Raw genomic sequence first — 27,134 nt, 5'->3', positions numbered from 1 at the left:
GGAAGGGGGGAAGGCAGAGCACACCCGTGATTTTCCCACACTGGAAAGGGAAGGGACCGCTTTTAACATCGTCATTATTATTAATAATTATTATTTTTAGCGAGAAGGAAGGAAGCTCGGCGGGAGCGTTGCCGCTGCCGCAGAGGAAATCTGGGAATGCAATGGGAGGGAAGCGACGGCTGCCACCGGCCGGGGATGGGGATGAGGATGGAGGGGAGGGGGACAACGTGGGGGGACGGGACGGGGCCCGGTGCCGGTCCCGGCGGTGCCGGCGCAGGTAGCCCGGCGGCAGGAAGCGGGGGCGGGCGGCGGGGCGGGCCGGGCCCGGGGCCGGGGAGGGGAGCGGAGGCGGAGCCGGCCGGGGAACGGGGAGGGGGGGGGGGGAGGGGGGGTTGGCCGTAAGGTGAAGGTTGTTGCAGTGAGTTCATTAAAAGACAGAGTTCAACTCCTCGCCGCCGCAGAGCGCTGCTGGGAGGGTGGTTCGGCGGCTTGCGAAGGGCGGGGGGAGAAAGAAAGAAAGAAAGAAAGAAAAGAAAAAAAAAAAAAGACAAAAATAGAAAAGGGAGAGACCCCGCAGCTACTTAAAAGAACAGTAAGAGGAGCGGGGCGAGAGCGGCGGAGAAGACCGCGGGAAGAGGGGAAGGGGCAGGCTGCGCGCTCCCGAGGCCCGGCGAGGAGGAAGGATGATGAGCGTGGTGGCCGTGTGGCTGGTGGCCCTTTGCTTCCAGGCTGCTGTCCCGGTGAGCCCGCTGCCGGCGGGGGGGGGTGGGGGGTGTGGGGTGTGGGATGGCGGCGGCGCACGTGGGGCGGCGGGGCCCGGCCCGGGACCGGGGCGGGCTGAGGGGGCCCGCCCGGCTCCCCCCCCCCCCCCCCCTACCCCCCGACAGGTTCTCGCAGGGGAGCCGTGCCCTGCCATGCCCTGCCAGGGGGGCTCCCGGTGGCCTTTTGTGCTGGCGGCGGGCTCCAGCCCCCGCTGCCCCGGCAGCCTTAATTCAAACCAGACCCGCTGCGGCCGAGCCCGACCTGCCGGCGGCTCCGCCCCGGCGCCCTGCGCTGCGGGGCGGGCGGCGCTACCCCGGTAACCCCCCGCCGGGGAGCGGCAGCCCCCTGGGTGCGACCGGGAAAGGGACCGGGGCGGCGGAGCGGGGGCGGGTGTGTGTGTGTGTGGGGGGGGATGCTTCCGTCGTCCCTCCGGCGTGGGGCGCCCCGTGGAGCGGGCGAGTCGGGGCGAGCGCTCGCATGTGGCCCTTTGTGGTTCGGGAGCCCTCCCCCGCGGTCACGGGGGGGCTTCGGGAACGGGGGTGCTCCTGCCGCGCCCCCGGCGCCGAAGGGAGCTCGGGGGGGGGGGGGTCGGCTGCTCGCCGACCGCCTTTGTGCCCGGCAGAGGGTCCGCCCGGATGCCTTTTCCTCCTGCCCACTAAAAAAAAAAATAAAATAAAAAAAATCCCGGGGGTCGGCTCGGCGCACGAATCCTCCGGCTTGCCCCCCCCCCCCCCCCCCACCTCCCCGTGCCCATGAGGGGGGGGGGGGGGAAGGGTCGGTCCGCTTTCTCCCTCTTCACCACCCCCCTCGTTTCGTGACGGCCGTGGGGGGGGGGGCCGGAGCTTTCTCCAAACTCCGGTGTCCCGGGGACGGTCCCCGCGGGGCTGCGGGCAGCCTCTCAGCCCGGGGAGGCTCTGCCTCCGCGCAGCAGCAGCCGCCAGATGTCATCCGTGAACAGAAGATGGCCGGGTGTGAGTGTGAGGGGGGTGTGTGTGTGTGTGAGGTGAGTGTGTCGTCGTCCCCCACCCCCCGCCCCGCTCCCTGCCTCCCCTCTGCCTGCGGAGGGCCTTCCCACAGAAACCTGGCACCGCGGCCTCGTAAAAGTGCTGCTGGGGGCCCTGGGCTCGCTGCGTGGGGTGAGCGGGTGTGGGGTAAGGAGGGGCGGTGGCCGCCACTCGAGGGGCACAGGGCCCGAGTCGCCGTCCCTTTCTCCTGGGGGGGGGGTGTGTGTGTGTGTGTGTGAGGGACACGGGCTGCCGGCCACCCGCGTGGGCGTCGTTGCCGGTGTGTTAGGAGGGAAAAGTGGGACGTGAGGGTTTGCGCGAGCAGGTGGGATCGTCGGAGTCAAAACCGGCGGTTTTTTCCTTCTGGAAGGGAGTAATTGGTTTGAAACTTGTCTGGAGATGAACTACGGGAGCGGTTGGATAAGGAGTGGCAGAACAAACTGCTCGGCAGGATCCAAGCTGCTCGGAACACCTCCGGCTTTCCTGTGCCATTCTGCCTGGGAGCTCTACCTGTAGATCTGGACACGTACGCTTCTAGCCCACGTGGTAGTGAGTGGTTACAGCTAAAAATGACAAGCATGTGTGCGTAATCAGCTCTGTTTCGTGGGGAGAGGGCTCTGCTCGGAGCTTCTGAATAAGCTTTCTGCTGAATAAAGTGGAAAAACTGCAGTTAATTTGCAGCCTCTGTAGCGCATTCAGATAAAATTCCCCTGTGATAAATACTCCTTACTAGAAATGATAAGGACGTGAAGTAAATGCTTGTCTGGAGTTTTTCTGTCTGCAAGAGACACGCAGGCTGGGATGACGCTTCGGAGTGAGGGGCTTCCTGGGCGAACACATGGAGGAACCCAAGTCCTTGGGGCTCTCCACGGTGACTCAGTGTCGAGGCTGTTTCCCTTCTGGTGATCACGTGGCCTTTCTCCCATGTCGAAATGTCAATGACACGGGCTAAGCTGCCTTTCCCACCCATCTGGAATAATTACGTGTTTGCATCAAGTGGCAGAACGCCTCGTGTGTCGGGCACAGAAAGCAGAGTGACCTTACGCAGTCCTTTGCATGTGCCAGATCACAGTGCCGCGGGCACTGGCGTGGTTGTGTTGGGTTCTTGGTGGTCCGATTATTGGAAAGCTTGCCACTGCTGCTGGCACGTCACTTGACCCTTGGCTAGTGCCGGATGACTCGATGCATCCGTGCATATTGTCATAGAATAATAATAAGCAGGACCAAGAAAGTGGCCGAATGATATCCATTTTCTTTCTGGGTACCCTTACCCGCAGGAAGGGTTGGGGAGGGTCCTGTTCTTCTTCAAGGTGACACTTCATTGCTCAAAACACCTTGTATCAGAGTAATTGCCCTCTGCTGTTATGATGGGGGCATTGATTTCCTTGAAATAAGAAGGCTGATGCATCTTAATGGATTAACCTAGTTATTGTTTCAAATGGAACCTTTTACGTGTTATAACCCTGCCATGAAGCCAACTGAGCCAAGATGCATAGCCTGCTGCAGGAGGGCAGTGGACAATCCAGGCTGTACCGTGAAGGAGAACAGGGCTTTGATTGTTTCATCTGGTGTAGGTGCGTGCTGGCGGTTAACAGAAGCTTAGCAGAGCAGGCAGAACCTTTTTCCAAGGGTGATGTCATTCCTATCTGAATGTAAACTAATTAGAAGAAATTAGGTAGTCCAGCTTGCTTATTAAACATGTAGGCAGTGGATAAGGAGGAAACACTTTCTTCTGTAGTACCTGCAGAGCGGCGTCACGTTATCTATCAAGCACTATAAACAGCGCTTCTCCATCTGAACACTCACTTGCTGGTGGCTACCTGCCGGTAAAATGGTGACTCTATTGTATCTGGTCAACTCTGATTAGAGCAGAGACTAATGAGCTGTGGTTTGTATCGTGTAAGGGGACTCTGGTGCAAGTTTGTAGTCCTTTGTTCCAGGTTTCTCGCCGTTGCAAGCATCTAGAAGAGCTAACATTTTTAATGGCAGCAGTCTGAAACTTCTGGAAACCAAACAATCCTCTCTAACAACCCGAGACAAGTTACAGCAAGTGCAAGAAACCTGTAAGCCTTCTAAAATTAAGCTAGTGCACTAACCTGAAATGTAGGCTGCTGTTTTAGCAGCAAAATTGGTCCATGTTAAGTACGTGTTTTGCATTGCTAGGGCTTAGGTGTCTCCAGGTGGCCGGTATAGTAGCACTTTGTCGTAACCTTGTTTGAAGTGGCTCTTGTGTCCAAGAACCACACTAATGCCTCCGAGAGGGACATTCCACACTGGTTTGTGTCATCCGGCATCTAGGGAGATGGGATTTTAGTAGGGCCTGCTACAGGGAGGAGGGAGCTTCTTGGGAGCGAGAAGATAGGACCGGACCCCTTTCCCGAGGAGGTGCTGTCAATGACAAAATTGCTGTGGTTCAGCATTGCAGCGTTAGTATTTTTGTCTTGGATGTCTCCTACTCCATTAACTCAGAACTATTAATACAGCACTCCGGGACAGCTGGAGATTGATGTGCTCGCTGAGACATAGGGTACTTCAAATGGCACTAGTCCCTCAGGACAATGTTCAGTTGATGTTAGGGCACCTAAATGTAGGTGTCTGTGTGTGTGCTAGGTGCCTAAGCTCTCATTATAGTCACAGTGATGTAATCAGTGGAGCCAAAGAGAGCGATTATCTGACCAGCCCCTGCACATCTACCTCAAGATGAGTTGCTTTGCCGGGGCTTTGTTGACTAGATCTCATTTTGCCTATAAGGGGAGCATTGACACCTTTAGTGTCTTTACCTGAGAGCAATTTATCTCAAAGCGATAGTCTTTTTATTTGTGAATTTTCCTGGTAACTCTCTCTATAAACAAACAGACTGGACAGGTGCTGTTTCTGTGCCAAGAGAACTAGCAAAGCAGTGGGAAACGTCAGTTTTCAGCTAGAACAACAGCTCCCTCCTATTCTAGGGCAGCTGGATCAGTGCCTCCAAACAATACCGTAGTCCTGATCTGCTAAAGGCTGTGGAAGAAATGAGGGAGTGTAGTTGGGTCCTGTATCAGTGTTCTAAAGCAAGGAATATGAGCAGAAACCTAAGTGGATGTATTTGGAGGGGGAGGATTGCAAGCTGAGCATTTCAGTATTTAAAGGCACTGTTTATTTGTGGACTAGAAGTGAGGAACCTTTGCTACTCCCTAGACTTTGATACAGGCAGTGAATTTGCAAAGTGGAAGTTGTTTTGACCAACAGTGCAAGGACTTTTGGTGTTTCTTACAGGCTCACTTCTCTTCTGAGCTGAGAAGATACTCTAGGCTGCAGAGGGCACGTGGTCTCTCCTTGTGAGTGCCGAGTGTCAATATTATTAACAGGTCCTAAGTTAGAGTTGGCTAGTGTACTTCATTTGAACTACTGCTCTGCTAGGCCACTGGCGTACCACAGAAATGAGCTTTATCTGGCCTGGCTAGAAGCCTGGGATAGTGCACTTTCTACTGGAGAAATGCTAGTGGAGATGCTAGTGGAAAAGCTACTGCACTGTGAAGCCTTACCTCAAGGTGAGATAACATTTGGACCTCCTACAAGCAACTCTTGTGGAGCAACATCTGCTAATGTGGTGGTTTCCCAACCTCTCAGTTTCTCAAGCGGTGCTTGGCTGCAGTCAACGTTCTGGGTCTTGTGGAACCGGCATGGGTCCAACTGAGTCTGTTAGCTTGGGCTCCTTGCCATGCTTGACTGTAACATTTGTATCTCACCGCTGAGACCAGTCTCACCAGTGAGGCTTGCTTTGCTGGATGGGAACCAGCGTGTTAGTGGGATTTGGATGGAGTTGGTAATAGAACTTCCCGTTGAGTCACTGGAGCTGCAGTTACAACTGAGTCATGGAGGTGTTGTAAGTTATGGCTTTTTCTGCTAGCCTTCTAGTTTGAAACTCCTTCGGGTATTGATCAGTTGAAGAGCTCTTGCTACTTCACTGAAGTGTCTTGCTGCTGTGTTCTCTGGCAGAACTATCTTCTCCATAGCCCTTGTTTTTTGCAATCTGGTTCTCTTTAATGTCCACTCATTTTGCCCCTTAGTGTTCAGGGCTTTTCTAATAACTGAAGGGTCTTCAGGATTGCTATGGCAGAATGACTTCTGACTAAATCAAAGGTACTGATAAAAGGTAGGGAACTGCCTGCCAACCAGCTTAAAATACTCGTGGCTATCTTGCCTTTCATGGAGGCTTCTGTGTTTTTGTCATACTCCACCCTGTAACTTTTCTTCACTGCCTGTGCAGTAATGACAATGTCTTGTATGCCAGTCATGGAAACAATGGCTGATGGTCTAGATTTTTGGCTGTAGGGAGTCCCAGGCACGCACTCTTGTCAACCAGCCTTCTGCAAAGTACAGCTGGTTCATGCAACACCTCTTCTGAGTGCCCTGGCTCTATCACCTGAGTGTACACAAGCCATAACTAGAGAACGGGGGTTGCTCTTTGTCTGCCCGTGCCCCGTGATGAGGAGCTTATTGCCTCTCAAATGGAAGGAAACTTGAACTCCGTTCCAGCTGTAAGGGGAGCGTTGCTGAATGCTTTCTGGGCAGCACTGCAGACCATGACTGTCCTGTGCTGTACACAGGAAAGCTCTTCCAAGTAGTTTCTAACGCTGGTCGCGGTACGCATCCTGGTCAGAGCCAGTCAGCAGCTCCAGTCCAGCCCCTTGCATCTAGGGATTACTAGAGGAGTGGACTGTATATTGAAGCCAGAGGTGGGCAGGGGAGAGTGGAGCCAGTCTACCATCTGGAGAGCAAGCAGTGATTAATGTAACGATTTCCAGATGAGAGCTCTTGTGAAGCTGCATGTCATAGCAGCGGTACTGCTGCGGCTGTGTTGGTAGGGAGCCTTTCTATGTTCCGTGGGGATCAGAGCTGGCAGCTACAGTGCTGTAGGAAGAGACTACCGGACTCTTTCCTGTCCCAAAACAGGACCCTATTGCTGCCTTATTGTATGCTTTGAGACCAGTGGAGAAATACAAATACAGGTATGTATATATTTATGTAGAGAAATATCTGTCCCTGTCATGTGCTATTTGTTGGCCAGCTAACAGCAGGATTTGGAGGCCGTATGCCCTGACCCCAGGATGGTGATCTGGGAGATTTGATGCCTGTGCTCTGCACAACCACAAGAGCTCAGAGCAGCCTGTCTACCTACCAAAACATCAGTCTCTGGTAAGAGATCTCTGCAGAAGAGAGGACCTGTTATCCCATTGACCAGCTAACAGGTATCTTCTCTAGGGACAAAGCCCAGGCTTTTTTTGGTCAGGAAGTTGAAGGGTAAGGGGAGTAAAAGCCCAAACTAGAGGAACCACAAAGGTTGCTTGAACTCCTATCTAACGCAGACACTAATATATGTGATATTTTTCACTCCCCTGTTGCGGTCTGTGCTTATGAAACTGTAACAGAGACTCTCGCACCAGCAGATTTGATGGCCAAATGAGATTTGTCCACCCCACTGGCTCTAACAGGGTGTAAGTGGCACCTACGTGCAGTGGAAAAGTGGTAGTGAGGCTTGCATCGAAACTTGCCTAACAGCCTGCAGCTAGACGGCTTTGACTTCTAAATCTCTTTCTGTCCTAACGGAGGAATCATCTAGATTGTGACTACTTTCCCATCAGTGAACAAAGCACCTAACAAAAGAGGCTGACTCTGGCGTGTCTGGGCAGTGGCAAAGGAGTGCTCTGCTATCGTGCGCTTACATCAACTGACTCATGGCCTCGAAGAGGAAAGCTGCTAGCTTAATCCTCCAGCAGCAGCATCGGCGCTGCTCCGAAGGGTGTTTAACTTGCGAAAAGTTCCTCAGTCTGCATCTGTAGTCGCACCGAGCTGTGAAATGATGGTGAGTTTCTTGCTACAGAAGCTGGAAGACGCAATTATGAATAATTAGAAGTTATTACTGCAGTGGCTGAAAAGTGCTAACTGCTCAGTATGCCCCCACCTCCCCAGCATGCAGCCAAAAGGGGTTAAAAAGATCCACCAAACCTCCTTACGCTGATTCTAGTAAGTAAAAGAGGTTGGACGCTAGTTGTCCTGTGGCCAACTTAAATGCTAGAGTCCCAGTTGTACAGCAAATCTTATTTTCTGACCTATCCTTTAACATTCCCCCACCACCAGATTGCCTGCTGGGGAACCTTCCCATGCGTTATTTGGGGGCATACCAGTTGGCAAGGCTGAAAACTGTGCCAAAGATCATTCTAATAATTTGATGGTATAGATTGTGTTCCAGTGCCCGGGGACGTTCCCTGATGTTGTTTAATTTACTAGTATGGATGCAGCCAGTGGGTCTCTGGCAGCAGGCCCAGAATATTATGAAATTGTGAAAACTGCAGTATCCAGTAAAAGAAAGTGAAAGTTTGTAATAGGAGATCACAACTCTCTCACTGAAAACTGAACCTTTTCGGATGCTTCAGAAGGATGAGCAACTACAGTTGCGTGAGAAATCTTGTGTAATCAATCAGCTGAGGTTTGCGAGGTGAATACTACAAACCTGGAACAGCAAAGCATTCAGTGTAGTAGTGTCGTGGTTTAACCCCAGCCAGCAACTCAACACCATGCAGCTGCTTGCTCACTCACCACCCCACCACCACCCCCCCCCAGTGGGATGGGGGAGAGAATTGGGGAAAAAAAAAAAAAGTAAAACTCGTGGGTTGAGATAAGAACAGTTTAACAGGACAGTAAGGAAGAAAATAACAGTGATGATAATAAAATGACAATAACAATAATAAAAAAAAAAATTGGAATATACAAAACAAGTGATGCACAATGCAGTTGCTTAGCACTTGCCAACCGATGCCCAGTTAGTTCCCAAACAATCCATGCCCACCCCGGGCCAGCTCCCCCCAGTTTATATACTGGGCATGACATCCCATGGTATGGAATACCCCATTGGCGAGTTTGGGTCAGCTGTCCTGGCTGTGTCCTGGGCCAACTTCTTGTGCCCCTCCAGCCTTCTTGCTGGCTGGGCATGAGAAGCTGAAAAATCCTTGACTTAGTATAAACACTACTTCACACACTGATGTTTTCAGTTGTTGCTATCATCATTATTCTCATACTAAATCCAAACCATAACACTGTACCAACTACTAGAAAGAAAATTAACTCTATCCCAGCTGAAACCAGGGCAAGTAGTGATGGTGCCAGTGATTGAGCCTGTGCTTTTAGAATTGGCCCACAAGGTGGTCTTTCAGCATTTTATGCTCTGCTTTCTTTGGAAGTATATTGTGCTGACTAGAGTTGGTAGTCAGTGAGTAGACCCAGAAGTTCATTCATATATGAAATATCTTTAACTTAGTGATGTTGGAACAGTGTCTTACAAGTTTGATCTGTTGTTATGTAGCATCTAGCTACCCCGATGGAACTCCTTGCCAGAAACTTGCCTGAACTAAGGGACGTGTTGTGGTAGGAGTAACTTGGTATTAAAGCACTTCGCCTTGCCTTGCAATCTTTAGTACTGTTTTATTGACTTGTCTTAATGCCTGACAGTCCATCAGAGGTGGCATTAGCGATGTCTCTTGTCTCTTCACAGTATAGACATGTAAAACGCAGGGATGTCTAAATCGCAAATTAAGTCTTACAGTTGCCCATATGAGACGGGAGCATCTAGACTCCACAAATGCGGTAGCATCTCCCCCTAAACGTTAACCTCCTCAACTGATTTGGTGACTGCTCTGAAACAAGGTCATGGGGAAGATGGGTAAACAAACAGTGTACCCCAAAATGAAGGCATGAGGTAGCTGAGGCTAGTATCTGTTACAGTAAGACTTGCTTGGATCAAAGGGAAGCTCTCTGGTTTATCCTGCCTTTGTAACAGTCCCTTGTTCAGGGCTCTATGGTACTAAATGGTGCAACTGAGTGACTCTAGGTCAGAGTCGATTACTTTAATCTACTAGGTTTTTGGTCAAGAAATGCCTAATGCTCATTTCTGAAATGAGTAGAACTATAGGCGACTAGAGCACAATTGCAGCAGCAGTTTTAAGACTGTTTCTGATGGGAGGATTTCATTTGATGCTTCAGCTTTGAAATGATACTTCAACACCCTCATGACTCAGCTTGGAAGTACACCAGCCAGCTTCCATAATCTCATTGAGGTGTTGCATAATTTAACTGTAAACGGGGCATTAGTAAGCAACTGCTGTCAGAACTTTGTGTTACATGCAGGATTAACCATGCTTTTGTAAACCTGAACACAGAGACCATTAGTGTCCTAGAAGAGGCACTGAGAGCTTGATCTCTGCGCCATTTTATACGGGTAGATCCCTTGCTGTATGCTCCAGGAGTTATGAACGTGCATATTTCTCAAAGGGAGTTCATGCAGCCTGAACTGTGTTCTGTGTTAGAGTAATTCAGAGAAACGTCCAGCCTGTGCCCAAAGACCATCTGCCCTACTGCTGTTTATTCCAAGGAGACTAGTAGTACCCGAAACATGTACGTGCTGCTTTTCTTAGCACCTGCACTCAGGAGCTGCTAAGACTATGTGGAAGGAAGGGGTGATGCTGAAAGTGCCTCTTTGAGAAGACTCTTGGGATGGGGGAGCAGGGTATTGCTGATCTGAGATGTGGCTCCTGCATCTGGTGGAGATGTTTCAGTCCTTTTGTGCATATGGCTTAGTCATGCTGGTGTAACTGCATCTGTTTGGCAGGGAAGACTTCTGCATTATAAACAATCTAGGCTTAGTCAACACTGTAAGATCCTGTGGATAAAACAGACCTGATACCATGCCTCATAATGTAGGGAGAGACTCGATTTCTTCACATCCATGCTGGTTTACTTGAAACTAGAAATGGTGAGGCGTAGAAGCAAATGCAAAAAGTACACTTAATAGCGTGTGTTAGTGTAAGACCTGCCAAGGCGCAGGAACTGCCCTGCATTGGATCAAACCCAAAATCTAAAGCTGCTTGCATGGTAGGTGTGAGTCCAGCAACTGGCTGCTGACTGAGACTCGCAAGTTCCTTAACAGACCAGCAGCTGACTGGTGTGACTCTTGCTGTGCAAGAACAGAGTTTCTTAGAACTCATTAGAGCTTAGCTATAGGGAGCACAACCAAATCAGGAGGGAGCTACTGAATGCCAGCTCTCTTGGCTTATTTTGCTGCCCAAGTCTAACTTAACCTCTGCAGCTCCCTTGCAAATAGTCAAGATCTTCTGTAGCAGACTGACAAATAACAGCACCAAGGGATCAGGTTGTGGGGTGGGACTGGTCCTGCCATCTGGTGTGCACAAGTGAGATGGAGACTGGGACAGTGTCTTTTCAAGCCAGGCATCTCTTTCTGGATACTTCCAGTTCCATGATCAATCAGTTCTTCAATGGGGAGTGTGCCTGAAGAGGGTTAATGGTGGTGCTGTAATTAAGAAGCTGGGTATGAGATTTATAATGAAATACAGCATTCAAAGGTAACAGATGTCCAAGATGTGTGTATGGAAAATGCAGATTGTTAGCAGAAAGAAACATTTCACAAGCATTGGAGACTTCATTGTGCCTCCTTCTGGATAAAATGTGAGTTTACAAAAGCAATCAAGAAGGCCTTGTCTTGGATTGTTGAGTCTCAGGCTGGTTGTCATGATGTGAAGGACTTGATGTATGTCCTGTAGGGTGAACGATGAGCAGATGAGTGGGGAAGCTAAAGCAGAGTTTGATAGCAGCAGGCCTTACAGCTGGCAGGTGTTTCTGCCACTGAAGTGTCAGCAAATAGAAAGCAATTTTTGTTGTCTTGTGCATAAGCAGTTGCTATAGGATATATCCTCCTATAAAGCCTTAAGTCTGGGTGGTTCCACTGTAACTTTATGTAACTAATCAGAATACCTTGTCAGCATTTTTTGTTGTTGTAAGGCTAACTATTTGTAGGTTTAAGGAGTCTCATTAAGTTTACTAACTAACCTGCTTTAGCTGAGACCTTTAGTACTCCAGGGTTGCGAGTTCATCTTTCTGCTGAGGTTTAAATAACTTACTAGCTGCTAGGAACCAGAAGTACTACCAGTAAACCCTTAGTTTGATGATACACTGGAGATTTTTAACTGAAACTTGGATTTCACTGACCTAGCGTAGCACTGCAAGCAGTTTGCTCAAATTAGAAACATATCTGTGTATCACTAATAGAGTGAAAATGCTTCTGTGATCCTTCAAGAAGATCTTACAGCTTTGTCTCCCAGCTCCTTGGCATATCTTGTACTAGGTAATTGCTAGAGTTCAAGGAGGAGAAGAGGGAAACTCCCAGGATTGAGATAAGAAGCTGGGTCTTCTCCTAGCCTTGTGCCTGGATACTGAAGGCTGTTGCACTTACTCTTGCCTAATAATAATTCCTGGAGGCAGGAAGTATTCCTGGCTGCATGTTGGCTTCCCTTCCTCAGGTGAAGCAGAACAGCTTCTTCCCCCCCAGAATACTGCGTAACATGGTGATGAGGTTGCTTCTGACTTCTGGGAACACATCTGCTCAGGTCAGAGCACTCATGCAGCTGTAAGTGACGTCGCTTGGGGTAGTTTTCTGATCACATAAAAGCTGGCAAGGAGCTCATGTGAAATGGATAGTAGTTCCACCACTCAAGTTTTATGACATTTGTCTCCAGGAAACAGGACCAGAGGCACACACAAGTTTTCCTGGTGCTGCTGAGTGGCATCAGTGATTCACAGTGTGCCACCAGCCTAATTTGAAGACTTGAGATGCCATAGACCACGTCATGCTTTCCTATAGACACATCTCTGATTTGTGAGCTGGGGCTTCCTGAGCTGAAGAGCTGAAGATGAAAAGAGCAAGTTGTGCTCCTGTGGGACCACAGTCCCTGAACTGCCTCTCGTGTCCCGATGTTGGTGTTCTGCAGCCTCGCGCCCTGTTCTGCAGTGATGGCCTCAGCAGGAGGAACGTGCAAGGTTGAGCCTCCGGCATCCTGGCACGTGGCCTACAGCTGCACGCTGGCCAGTGCGAGCTAACAGGCCTAGTGGAAAGAAGACAGTCTGAAATGGGACAAATGGAGACACCAGCCACTTTGCAGCTCTTGCCTCAAACCCAGCCTTGGACTACATTCATCAGTCTCGGGGCTGTAATGCTAACTGGTCTGCTTTACTGGGAGCTGGGTTGTTTCTTAGCTTTATGGGGAGAGGAGACTGGCTTCTCCAAGCCATGCATGCTGCCAAGGAGCAATCGGGTGGTCTGAAGCCTGCAATTGCAGTTGCACAAGCCGGGAAGTCTCAGTGGTTCTGTAGCGAGTTTCACTCCAGTGGCAGTCCTCAGTGCTGATCCCGTAAGACAGGGTGAGCAGGTGGCAGGAGATGGGGTAAAGAAAGGAATTTGCACCCAGATGGAAGCAAGACTGTTTGTTCATGGTAACAGAAGTCAACGCATGGATGGGAATAATTGGCTAAGGATAGGGACCGGTTTTGCTGGGACTGCTGTTGAAGACATAAGGTCAGTGTGTTTGCATGTGTTGAAGGGCAACATTACAAAGTCCAGTCTCTGTTTAAGTGGCTATAACTGCTGATGACTTGTCTGAGGTGGGTTGCTCAACCTCACCTGCCTGAACTCCACAGCAGGCGCTGCGTGTATGCTGCGATCATCCTACAGGTTGTGAACTAGCCATGTCAGAATATGTGGTAGCCCAGGGGCATGTGGCTGTGCTACTGCAGGGGGAGGAAGAGGCAGCAGGGACCTTAGATCCTGTCACTTTTAATTTCTTCCATCAGGAGGGTCATGTTTATCTGTGTTGCAGTTACTAGTATGCATGGGTAGTGGGTTTTGGGCTACTAGAGTCCTTTTGCTGGATGGGTTTCCATTTCATAAAGATTTTCTGACCTGTAGCATACTCCCCTTTTTTAACCTTCCTTTGTCAGGGTTCCCGGGACAGGCAGCCCACCACTGGCTTTGGCTGAAACTAAGCAATTCTTGCTCTGTACTTTTCTAAATAAGCAGATGAACTGGCTGTTGCTGAAAGGCTGAATCTTCTCTGCTGGTTTTGCTACACTAGAAAGTAAGAAGTGCTGGTGACTTTAAGTCACAGAGTTTTAAAACAGTTAGGTTTGTCTGGTCTTGACTTATGCACCTCACTGCTCATCTCTCAAGCCAGCTGAAATAGATTGAAATGAATTCCCTGGGATGAACTGGAGCTGTTAGCCGTATGGCCGCACTGAGCTGCACCTACTTCGCACAATTCTTTGAGGTTATACATTGACTGTGGCTTTCTCGTGCTATCTGAAGAAATGAATGCCTGAACTATCAAGTATGTTAAAGAGCTGCAGGGAAGGCTCTTTAAAGAGAATCAGTTATAGCATAAAACTGAACTGGCTGCTTCTCATGAGATTAGCTGCAGGGAAAAGAGCTTTCTCATTAGACTGCATCTTCAAAACAAAGGCTGCCTTGGATGTGGGAGACAAAAGGTACCGCGCTTTTGGCCACGTTGTGACAACCTGCACCTGCCGCTGATATAGAGTTGAGTGCTTGTTGTGTGTCATGTCTGTGGTTGTGTTGACCTGTCGGTGAGGTTCAGTCATTGGCCTGGGCTGTATTGCTTGGCTGGAAGGAGCAGGTTGGCATGAGTGAAAGCAGTGTGTAGGACCTTACTTGTTTGATACCTCCTCCAGGTGGAAGAGCAGGAGCATAGCCTCTAGCTTGCTTCTCTGTATTGCTGAAGGACTGACCAGACTTCTAGGGGAGCTGGCTGAGAGAGAACTTGGAGGCAGCTTAGCTCTTCTGCATCAGAACTGACATGGTGCTCTGTACGCTTCTAGCAGCATGCATGAGTGACGTGTTGTCACTGATGCTGTGTACGTTGCGTGGCCACAAGGTTCCCCAGCTGTGGTGTCCGTCAGCCTGTTGGACTCCTGCTATCTCTGGCTTTGCTCAGCCCTCTCTGCTGAAGGACATGCAATATACTCCTTGTCCAGTACTGAACTGCAATCGCACTGGACCTCCCGAAAAGTTCAGGTGGCTCAAGACAAAAGCAGTACTACTGCTTTTCTGAATAAGGCATCTATCTAGCCTCTACGACTGTGTTTAGAGATCCGCGAGGACTTAAAAATGCTGTTGTCAGACTTCGAAACAAACCTTATGCATCATGAACAAACAAACTCTGCAGGAAAGAACTCTCCCTACAACCCCTCTCCTTGCTCCTTTTTGCAGGAGCCCTTTGAGTCAGCCTCTGCTTTGCATGTTGCCTGCAGTCTGAGGGTGGTGAAGCGCATTTTCATAATGCATGGCGGTGGCAGGGATGTTACTGCCCCTCTGCCGCAGGGTAGGTGAATGTGTGTCAGCATCCCAGGAACCCAGGCGGTGATTCTCTGTGAATTGCTTAAGCAGCCCTGGCTGCCGCGCTCTGCCCTGTGCCAATGCAAACACTTGTGCATTCATGCACCGAGCAGGATTGGGGAACTTGTCCTGCTGGAAAAATCTTTGCATGATGTTTTCTCCTCTTAATTTTTTTTTTTTTTTAACCAGACCAGTTCCCTGATCTGGTTCACTGTGGGACTGCACAAACAGCTCTGCAGGGGATGGCCCAGGAAGCTTGAAGTGACACGCTTCTGTGAGAGGCGGTAGTTTAAAGGGCCCCACTGCACAGTGTGAAACCCAACCTGACGGCGACAGGCTGGTTCGTTATCGCTCTTGGCATGTTTGATTGCTGTGTTTCAGCCCTACGTAATTAAAAAAGTTGCCCTGTCACAGTAAGGAGAAAATGTAATGCTGATTGGGTAATAGTGTGGTACTTATCAGGTGAGCCTCTAGAAGTATTGGGACTGTAGCTGCTGCGTGTATGGAGTAGCTGGATGCTTTTCTTCTTTGGCCACTGCATCTTGTTCAAAGGATCAGAGTATGCTTCTACTGCTGTGGCCACAAAACTTGACAGAAAAGGAGGATCAAAGCCTAGCAGACAGTGGGCAGAGTTTGCAGTCTGGTCTGTTCTGCCCGTAGTGAAATAGATCCTAAAAGCTCTCATCCTATTTTGAGTAGGCATTGGAAGGTATTTCACTGCCTTGAGAGCCCGAGTGCCAAGAGGTGGCTGCTGTGTGATGATGTTTGTTCATGCCTCAAACAAAAGCAATTGCTGTTGCAGCTAGGAGCTTTCCCTCAAAGATAGTCCCCTTCTCAAGTCACCAGCCAAAACCAGAAAAGGAGGCCAGTAAGAACTCTGTTAACCAAGATTCTCCAGATTTCTTTATAGTAATAATGATCTGATAGAGAAGCAGCCAGATTAACTGGCATATTTACCTCTTGCTGCTAAAATGGTGCTTGCATTGCTAAGCAGAAGAGCACCCTTTACTTTCCACTTGAGAGCTGCCTGACAGCATCCCTTTGGAAGGAGCACCCTGTGAGCCACTAACCAGCCTGGTTCCAGTGGACATGAACTGATAGTTGGAAGGGTGGGGATGATGAAGTCTGGTGTGCAGCAAAAGCTCACTGAGGGAGGTGGGAAACGACGCCAGCTGAAATAGGGAGGTCAGATAGTTGCAATGGTTTGAACACCCTTGATCAGAACACTAGCCAGGGATAAAAGTACTGCTTAAATCTCGGCTATGCAGTCCATGGGCTGTTTGTGGGATGGTTTTAGCCGTCTTTCTGCTCTTTGGCCTGTGCTGTTAGTCTGGCTGTTCTAGGAGGATAACCACTTCATTAACCTGCAGGGTCACCAAGCAGCACTGTTGGTTAACTTTAGCAGTGGAGTGACAGGAGAACCAACTGGAAGAGCCATTAGCTGAGATGGTGCCACACTGCTGCTGCTTCTGATGCAGCAGACTTGCATGCAAGCTTCACTTCTGACTTGCTGCATAAAAGCATCAGTTGTGTTTCAGCTACTTCAGAATTATGGCTGACTTAAAATTGAAGGTCTGCATGGTCAACTTAATGGTAGCAGACTGTATGCCTACAGAAGGAGGCGGATAGGTGAGGGTGCTCGTGGTTTGTGGTTGGGTTTTTTTCCCTTTAACCATTTAATCTGTCTGAAGACCATGGACATCTGGGACTGTAGTTAATCATGCGTGGGCTATTAACTGCAGAATATCAAGGTTTAACAAAGCTAAAATTTCTTTCAGCAGGTGGTTTTGTCTTCCCACACACTAATAGCAATATTTTGAGGTTAGAAACTCTTTAGGCTGCTCTGCCTCAGATAGCATTTCTGTTCGAGGGACTAGCTCTGCTCTTCAATATATAGAAAAAGGTGAAAGACAAACCTTTCTGTTTGAGTTTATTTTAGAGCTGTTCAAGTCCTTGTGAAAGTCTTTTTCCAGATGCTCCAGTGCCATATTTAGTAGGCAAACCAGAGAGCAAACGCTTGTCTTGTTCTTCTTGTATGTCTCTCTAAACAAGAGCAAGCCATTGGTTTTGCTTCCCATAAAGTTGGAAGAATCTTGCAGGATGCTCAGGGAAGTGTTTGAGGTGGGAGAGGTCATTACAGCTCGTTCCTTTTCAGCCGAATAAGAAGGATTTATTAGGAGAAACAAATGTGCAAATTTAACAGCATTATTTAGATAATAGAGGATTTCAAGTGTTTTTGATGCTGCTGTGGCTGATCACTAACTAGGATTAATAAGAGTGGGATACAAATCATCCTTAATCTAGTTTAGGGCTTGTGGCAGCTTGTGGCAAAGCCAGTGTTTTTGCTTACCTCAAAGAGCAATTTGAAAAAAGCTGCTTCCTTTTACATATACCATGGCTCCAAATTAAAGAAATGTGGTTCCCAGTTTGGGCGGGGTGAGATCAACTAACAAACTACAAATCTCCCCTTCATCATGAGAGAGTACTTCAGATCTGTGTTCTAGCAGGAGGGAACTCTGCGGCAGCTGATGGGATAAGCACAGAAAGATTCATGTACTGAGACTGCAACCAAGATGAAGACTGAAGAATAGTTAGAAATGATGCTTTTTTTAAAAAAAAAACAACGTCCAAAGTATGTCAGATTTCTGGAGCCAATAATACTGCTAATGAGTTGTGAAAGCCTGGCCCATTCTTGATTAAATTGAAGATGCCGCTAAGCAGCTTTCTGGTTGTCCCAGCAGAACTGAATAACTATTGTTCTGCAACAATACAGTGCTCAGCAAGAGCAGAGGCTAACAGTCTCCCCAGGGTTTCCCCTAAACAGGCTGCTTTGATACTTGGGGAAGGGGGTCTTCCACTGGTTAATGGGAACTGGTTAACGCATATCAAAAATGCTGTTAAAAATTTTACCCCTCACATGCAACCGAATTCAGTGACACCAAATCAAAAGGGCTAGGCAAGTTATTTCTAATGCGTTGTCTGAGCTGCTAAAAAAAAAAAAAAAAGGCAGCTAAAAAGATACGAGCTTGTTGAATGGTAAAAAAGCAACGTGTTGTAGGTGCAGTATAAGAATTGAAAGGTTTTTTTTTTTTACTAGAATACATGAGATACCATCAGAGATCCTTCAAAGGATCCCACCGCCTGAACTTAAATGTGTTCATCCAGCCTCTCTGGCATTGTTTACTATGTGAATGGTCCACAAATAGTCTCAGTGTACTGACAAATGAACTGGATGATGATGGAAGTAATTTCTAAAAGCACATCCACATTAGCTGATTATATCTAACAGTCTGGTAATCAAATTTTGAGCTAAAGTAATGCAAAGTTGTTGGTAGAGTAATCTTGCTTTAAGCTGGAATTTATTTTCAGCTCTTTCATATGATAGCACAACCTGGTGATTCAATCTGTGTTCTGTGCCCCTAATCCTTTTGACTAATCAAAACCTTTCTCATTGGTGTAACTCAGCTGCAATAAAAGGTCATGGAAAAGCCCTGACCACGAGGTGTTTGTTGTCTGAACAGCACGGTCCGTCTTCCTGATGCAAACCCAAATTAGTTCAATCCCTTCCAATGCTGTCCTGAGTCAGTGTTTTATGTTAACCTTGCTGTGTCTGAAATCCTTCAGCAGCAGATTGTTACGGAAGCATGACCTTTCTGCAGTACTTGTATTTTGTGGTGCCATAAGGAAAGGTTACTGCCTTTCATGCTTACTGAAGCTGTAGTCTATGGAGCAAGAAGTGTAGTCTTTCTATAACCATACAGTTACCTAAATTAGGCAAACGTTCCCTTAATGCTCATGTGTTGTGAAATTGGACGATGTCATGAAGTTACATCACTCTGTGGATATTCTGACTGGTACATCTGCATAATCCTGTACTGTCCCTTGAGTATTTGGGGCAAAGACAGTCCCTCTCAGATCCCAGGCCTCAAACTACCTGGTCAAAGGGAGATGCCGCAACTCCCAGAGGAGCAGCTTGGGACTAAACCCTTTGGGACAACTTTAGAAAGACACATTTAGTGCAACTTCACTAAGTTCTCATATAAAGCTGTGGAAAGCAGACTTTATTAATCCTGAATCATGTTTTCTGTTATTCTCTTGAAGTACAGTAGCCATCCTCAGGGGGCAGGAACCAGTCTGAGTCTGCCTTCATGTTTGCAGGTGGCTCTGCACTGGAACAGCATGGGTCTCCATTGGTTTAGACTGGGCTGCACTGGACTTTCCTCCTCTTAGGATGAGCTAGCTATACCTGCTAAGATACAGAAATCAAACTAGGATTCAAAGAAGTGCATGATGAAGGCTATGGAGAAGTAGAACGTGCAGCAGCCTGGGAAGGGGCTAAAAGCTCAGGTGTGAGGGGAAATGTAAGCGTAGGCTGGCTGAACACGCTGGATAACGAGAAAGGGAGCGTGGCATGGCTGAACAAGCCATATCCATTAACACCACAAGTGGAAGGGGTGCTGGCTCGTTAGTCAAGATCAAGAGTTGCTATTTCATTTCCTGACAGTCTGTGATCCTTTCAGGTGTGTTGCTACGGTCTGCAGACCGTCAGATCTGTCCAGGTGTTCTTGGAAATCCTGTATGAGCTATGCCTGACGATTCAGATTTGGGGGGACGTTAGTCTCAATCCTAGATAAAGGTGTATGGTGACATGTCTTACACTGTATTGGCAGTCCCTTTCCTCAATAAAAAGCTGGAGAGATGGCTTTCTAACTGCTTCAAGGTAGAGTCTTCCCACTGGGAGGACAATGCACCCCCCCCTTTTGCAATGCATCCTTTGCACTCAAAACCAAGCGGAGTGCGAGAATAAAGGATTGTGTTTGCCACTGCTAGTGCAAGAAAGGAGGGAGAAAAGTGGTCCCCAACCCCCCCGTCGACCAAAATGGTGCAATTTCTGAAGTCTGACTTCACTTTTGAATGTACTGGAAAGGTTGCTCAAGGGAGCAGAGTTTGGGAAGCCTGGCGGTTCTTTCAATACTCTTTATGCACCAACAGTTCATACTCTTTAATATTTGAAGTGTAGTGAGATCAGCTTGTGTGAGTCACTGACCTTCGACACAAGAAGAAAAACATACAGGAAGTACTTACCTGACCTACTTTCCATGGTTGAGTGCAAAAGCACAGTGCAAACAAGCAGGGACAAATCTAAAAATCCAAATTACCTCATGACATGCAGCTAAACAAAAAATTGAAGGGCAGTTTCTTCTTGGAAATTACTCGAGAAATATGCTTGCAGAAGCTTGAGGAAAAGTGGTTTGTTTTGGTTTGCTTTTTTTTCCAGTAGAGAAGGAAAGTGCTAAAAAGTTTAATGTCTAGATGAGGTTTTTTTGTTCTTTTTTGTTATTTAAAAAAAATATATCTAACTACAATGATTGCCTAGAAGGGGTAAGATCTTGGGCCTGATTAGGTTGGTGGCAGCTTGCATACTTGTCTCGGAAAGGTTGAATCTAATGGGCTAGTTAACCACCTTGGAAACTAGTTTTCTATGGAAATGTGGGGAATGGATAAGGTATTAAGGACAGAAGAGAAAACTGGATAAACCTGGTATCTTAAAAGAAGCAGAAGGAGATAGGGCCAATAAAGGCAGCCATGTAGGTAATAAAGTGACAATGAGAGAGCTCAAGTGCTTTGTTTGACAGATCATACTAGTGCTGGCTGACTGCTTCCTAGGATGAAAATGAGTGTTATAGTCATTTTTCAGTGACACCGTGTTAATGCAAGCTAACTGGCAGGACTGTATGTTGTTCTTTTTATGTAATAAAATGAGATTTCACACTCCCAATAGAACTATGATCGGTTTGGATGATGCAATGCAATATCTCCTAAACTTGCAGATGGGCAGTGGTGGAAGGGGATGACAAGGGCATCTTGAGGATGGGATAGAAATCAAAATTCTGGAAGATGGGGAGTGTAGTGGGATGGGGAAAGATTAAATTCAGAAGAAGTGACTGACAGGGCTTTGGTTTGAAATTCAAGAAGGGAGAATGACTGGTTAGGTAATGGTAGCCCTGCAGAAATAAACCTGGTGCTAGTTATGAGCTGAGAGTCAAGCATGTTGTACTGATAGGAACAGTAAGTTTATACAGCAGAGGGCAACAAGGTGCATGAGGTGATCACTCTGCTTTATTTAGTGTTGTCTTCTTTGGATATTCTGAACAGCTTTGAACATTGTGTGTTATGACAAACAGGTGCGATAGAACAGGGCTTTGGCCTCTTGTTTCAGCTACTGACCTGTGCTGGTTAGTGTACTCCTTGAAACATAAATGGAGAAAGCTCAGCGTTGTATTCTCCTACAGGGAAGGCTGGCTTCTATCACTGGACTTAGCCTGAGTGCTCACACTTATCAAAAGGGAATCTCATTCTACTTCCAGTTAGACGCTGTAGTTTCAGATATGTGAACAGTGCTGGAAGGGCTGAAAAAGGCAGAGAAGCCAAACTAATATGTCTCCCTTTCCTTTCTGCTCCTTAGAAGTAATGCAGTAATTTACAGATGAAGTGGTTGGTAGGTAGCAAAGACATGAGCAGTCGGAACCTGAAGCAGAATGGTTATGTTGTGTAAGTACTGAGCATCGGTTGCTACCAGGATGCAGCTCTAAACGCATTCCTTGCTTTCTTCTTTCCCAAAGCAAGTGCAGCCTGGAAGCAGTGCAGAGAAGGGAGACAGCAAGACTGCCCTTTCCAACACTGAACAGACTAACCAGAACTACTCTTTTGGGCAGGGAGGATGGAATGAAGAAAGATGAGAAAATGCAATCTGAACAAAGAACCTTCAGGAGCCCTTAGAGGACTCTGCGCAAGCAACACGATAACTTTAAGTAAACTCATCACTAACACACCTTTCCCCTTCTCTTTAAAGCAAACTACAAATCTGAACCTTCCTCCTGAAGACCTTGATTCATCTGGTGATGATGACGATGCATTCTCAGGTTCAGGTGCAGGTGAGTTATTAGCACTTGTACTGTTCGTGCTTGATCCTTCCAGAATGTGGCAATCGAGATCTTGATGACCATCCAAGCTGAAAGTGGGCAAGGGAGGAATCATATACACATGCGCCCCTGCCCCAGAATATGAGAATTGGGAACACAGAAAAAGCCTAATCTATTCATCTTGTATTGCTTCAGATACTAACAGTTAGCAGAAAATGAGTTGTAGGAGACTTGAAAGGGAGCAGAAGCAGGCATATTCCATGTGACTGCTAGTATGAGATATTGTGTGAAGAATGTTATGAAACCGGACTGATTCTTTACTCATGGGGAAGAGAGACTGTAAGAAGGGCCTTTGTCCTCTCTTATGAGCTGATAGGAGATACCACTCGAGGGTGTGTAAACCCCAACCTGCCAACATACATCAAGTGCAAATTTTATATCATCAGATGTGCAAGTTCCCATTGGCCATAATTTTTTAAAAGTGGAATAAAGGGGTTCTAGGGTGGGGAAAAAGTTTATCAGAATGATTACTAAACTCTGTGAGAGAGACCTTTGGTGTTCAGTGCTGAAGTTGAGGAGATGCTACTGAGGAAAGAGCAAGCTATTGAAAGCTAATGCATGGTATCCTTCTGCTTCCTTCCAGCCACATGCTTGTATTTTAGATTAAATTCTGCAGGAATAAGACCCTGACATCAGTGCCAAATGTGCCAGTGACTAAGCGTGTTTGAGTATATGGATGACTGCTCTGAATCAAATAAAAAAATATTTATGAGAAAAGAGTCAGATAACCATCCTGAGCAACCAGTGTACTGGAAGCAGATGTCCCCCTTGTCGACCTGTCTGCAAACAGACTAGCACTTGTGCCTTGGGGAGAAGCAGATGACTAATAAAGTATTGCTGAATAGCACATTGGTCCGTCCCCTCCTTATTCCACTGAAAAGGAATTACAAACTGAACTGCTGTTGTAACAAAAATTGGCTATGCAGTTTAGGCATCCTCCTTAGAGCAGCATCCTGAAGGTACTATTAATAGGTCTCTAAACTGGCCAAGGATAATATTTTTTATTGTTTTGCAGGTCCCCTGACTGACCCGTCTCACACCTGGAGAATCCCAGGAGAACCAGCTAATTCCTCATTACTGGCAACACCAATGGATTTCAACGAACAGCTGTTTCACGGGACTGAGAGCCGAACTGAAAAGGAAGTAATATCTCCTTCTGCAACCAGTAATGTAGTGACAGAGGAGCCAGTGGTAGCTGTGAAGGACGAAGTGGCCATCCTGGGCTCACCTGATGAGAAACCAACAAACGATGCAGTTGCAACAACAGTGAGAAGCCCCACTACTCGCTTGCCTTCAGTGGTTCATGTAACTCCTTCAGAAGCCTCAGGCACGGTCCACGAGCTCAAACCTAAAATCCCTAGCTCTGAGATGCCAGACACTAAAGATGTGCCTGAGCCCCACTCTACCATCCATCCTGAGGGAGATGTCACTGCCACCCCCACGACGACAGCTCCCAAGGACGTTGTTCCTACACATGAGGAGGTTTCTGAGGATGGCTCCGGAGACCCGGTGAGGACTAATAGCTTTGACACCCATTCCAGGGAGGTGGCTTTAGTGTTATCTAGTAAGTTGGTTTTGCAGGAAAGGGTGATAATTTGTCAAAAACAATGATTGATTTACCAGGTTATATTGGTGGAGGGTTTTAGATGAGAAAAAAACAAAGCTGTGGAAAGTCTCCAGTAACAGACATGATGAGAAACATGAATAACCTGCCTTGTATGTCCCAACAGGGAGACTTCATCTTGACTAAAGATGAGGATTTGGTTCCCACCCAGAACTCAGAAGTGCCAGCTGACTCTGGGAGGAATGCCAAAGCAGCAGGAGCCTCCGGAATTATGGACAGAAAAGAAGTTCTTGGAGGTACCTGATATTCTGGATTTCTAGTTGGTAAAAGCAGACTCTCGTAGGAGTCTTCCAGGCAGCAGAAGCTGCAGTTCTGCAAGTACTTCTCTGAGCATGAAAGCTAACCTTTTACATTAGACCTCTGAAATAAGGGTGGTGATTCGTGATTCTGTGTTGTCAAAACCCTAGCAGGGGCATAATATTAATCTGCTAATCGCAAAGCTGCTACTGCTAGTTATCTTGAATTTTGTATTTAAACCTATTGCTTCGCTCCTCTCAAAAATTACAGTAAAACTGCTCTAATGCTGCCTGGGTCAAATTACTAGAGTTGAACAACATAGCCTTGCATGCTTTGCAGCATAGCCCGTTGGGAGATCTATTTCTCTAGGTTCACCTAGTGTAGGTGAGCAGGCTCTCATCTTGGTAACGGCAGGATGACTGGTTTGGGAAGGGGGCAAAAGGACAAATTAGTTTCTGGAAGTCATGAATTCAGGGACCGCGCAGTAAGGAACAATCTGGAACTTACAATGATACTAGCATTATCTGGTGTGGCGTCTAGAGTAATTTGTGGCTTTTTCCCCTTTCTAGGTGTTATTGCTGGAGGACTAGTAGGCTTGGTGTTTGCAGTGTTTCTAGTTGCATTTATGCTGTACAGAATGAAGAAAAAAGACGAAGGCAGCTATTCACTGGATGAACCAAAACAGTCTAATGGAGGATACCAAAAACCACACAAACAAGAAGAATTCTATGCATAAACACTGATCTTCAGGACACTTCTTATTCCATCTTTCTTGGACTCTTCTCTCCCTGCACGTGGACCTCCTAGTGTGCTTTGCATTAAACTTAAGCCATATGATCATTGGGTTATTTGCCCTTACCACTTTGCCATTGGAAATTTTATAACTACAAAGTAGATCTGGATTCATTGAAGATTCCCTGCTTTCTTGCACAACTTTTTTATTTTATTTTACTTTTTTTTGAACAGAAGTGGGACTGCAAGTTCCTAAACTCACTTTGGTTTACCTAAAGACTGCTGGGGCAGGCGGTGGGGAGAAGATAAGGGAGCACTGTATGTATAAACCTCTTGATATTTAGGGAAAGGGCTAGCAAGAATAAAAAATTATCAGTGCTCAAATTCTATATAGCAGGGATCCTTCCTATTTAATTCATGTATGTGTTTTAAGTGTAACAAATTGCTGCGCTGGGCAGACGTTTGGTACACTGCAATCCTCTAGCTCTTTCTACCTGCCGTATTTGGAGCACTTAATGCTTATGAAACATCAAGATGAACGTGATTTCTAGTGAAAGGAGGCGTGAGGGGCAGGGTAAGCAAATGACTGTCACGTGGTTTAAAATAACTTATATTTTGGAAGCATTATCCCGTAGGCGGAACCAGCTCCTAAGCAGTTGGTGTATACAGTAATACAAAACAAATCCCAAAGACCCGCAAACTAAGTGGAGAGTTCATTTTACCAATAGCGTTGGACTGTCCCACTACCCTCTTGCTCTTTCTAGGCTTTGGTAAGAAATAGGTTTTTCTAAGCAGTCTCATCTCAGACATTCCCTCTGCTTAGGTGCTGAATCTAGGCTGGGCTGTCATGCTGCAAATACTCTTATCCCACGCTACTGTGTAGTCGCCAGGTGACTGATGGCGCATTGTAGCACCTACCTCTCTGTGCACTGTTTACAGCGGTTGTCTCGGAACGTGGTCTGCCGTCTATGCCACAGGATACCTTGGCACACAGGGGTGGAAGGTAGAAAGCAGCGTATCATAACTTCGCAGCTAAGGAGTAGAGAAGCATAGCACCTGAAACAAACCTGATGAAGGCTAAGTGTAGGTGGCCTTAAATATATATACAACAGTTGGCGTGCTTGACTCTCGTGACTCCAGAACAGCTCTTTAGAAGCTGTTCCTGCACTGTGGAGAGAAGCAGCTCCAGGGATGTCAGACTAGTAAGGGCCGAAAAGCACTTCCTGACGAAAGTCTGGATGCCTGAAGCTGTTGGTGGTCAATGTGCTGTCAGATGCGGGGCACTGAGGCCTCATTGAGGGTCTGGAGTTCTCCAGGGTATCTCAAACCGAGTGAGAAGAAAAGTGTGGTGTTCTGCACAAGCCTTACTTCTGCTCTGCCTTTCGTTAGCTTCTTGCAAGTTCAGTTCGTCATCACTCAGTGCAGAAGGTATGGGGTGGGTGGAGGAGTGTTTACAACTGATGTAAATATTTGTACTGTTGAGCCAGAGGGAATGATTGGAGAATATTGGAGAACATTGCAACAGTTGGTACAAATGTTGCACATTAACAGTAAAACTTAAAAACCTGCGTAATTTAAATGAAGTATAGAACACTCCTGAGCTGCTACGCAGCTAAAATTGGTGCCTTCTCTGCAAACCCAAGAAAAAACCAAAACACTTCTTTGATTCCAAACTCTTCTTTATGCACAAGGAAACTTGTGCATACGTGTAGCTGGCTGTTTTTAAGTAAAGCTGCAAAATCCATTATGTTTGTTTGTTGGTTTGTTTTTGGTGTTTTGTTTTGGTTTTTTTGTTGTTTTTTTTTTTTTACTGAATGAATTTTTATAGGTTAATGCAATGACCAGATGGTGTTAATTTCAGCTGTAATTCTTTGCTTTGTATAGGAATGTAGAAATGTTTGATAGGTGTATCTATGAAAAGGTTCTTGTAAAGCACAGGAAGATAAAGTGATAAACTTCAGTTGTACCTCACAACCTTGCTAAGGGGAAAGGAAAAAAACTGTATATTTTGGTAGTCTAAACTGACAGTTTGTGAAACAAACATGACATTCTGTGTTATTTAAGTGGTACAAATGAAATATGAGTTCTAACAGAAGATGCAACATTTGGTTATCTGTATGCCATGTAAAAGTATACTGCAATAAATGGCATTTTGGCAAAAATGTGCCTGATCTGTGAACATTGCTCTATATAATACTTCACAAAGTAGATGTGGTTTTTAAGACTGCCCAATTCTTTAAGAAGTTGGATTCCAAGTATGAAATGTGAATTTTGGTGCTAAACCTACAGAGGTTCAGCTCAGAATTTGAAGGGTATGAGTGTGGCCTGCTTCCCTCTTGCCCTGCCCTGGATGTCCGAGTTGTGGTGAGCTGCTCTCCCCTGAGGCAGTGGTGTGGGATATGAACAGGTTGCAGTGGAGGCTTGGATGAAATCTCTTTGTTAGAGCCCTGCAGCATTTCATGCTGGTTCTGATTTTGGCAGCTCTCCTTACTTGCACAGTATGTCACCATCCCCTAAAAGGTGAAAAAAGTTGTTAAATCTTCCACGGGGCTTCCTCT

General features: G+C 46.9%; 1 protein-coding gene across 1 annotated transcript; it reads left to right on the top strand.

Annotated features, from left to right (window-relative positions):
• Positions 1-443: 443 nt before the first annotated feature.
• SDC1 (syndecan 1) lies at positions 444-26,738 on the top strand. The gene is made up of 5 exons (XM_049819298.1): positions 444-740; positions 21,854-21,935; positions 22,999-23,492; positions 23,714-23,843; positions 24,414-26,738. Exons 1-5 carry the CDS (start codon positions 684-686, stop codon positions 24,578-24,580), a joined length of 930 nt encoding a protein of 309 aa, XP_049675255.1. The 5' UTR covers positions 444-683; the 3' UTR covers positions 24,581-26,738.
• The last annotated feature ends 396 nt before the right edge of the window (positions 26,739-27,134 follow it).

Source organism: Accipiter gentilis, chromosome 16, assembly GCF_929443795.1.
Source record: "Accipiter gentilis chromosome 16, bAccGen1.1, whole genome shotgun sequence".
Classification (NCBI taxonomy): domain Eukaryota; kingdom Metazoa; phylum Chordata; class Aves; order Accipitriformes; family Accipitridae; genus Astur; species Astur gentilis.
The sequence above is the reverse complement of the archived record's forward strand: the minus strand, read 5'-3'. Positions and strand labels throughout refer to the sequence as shown.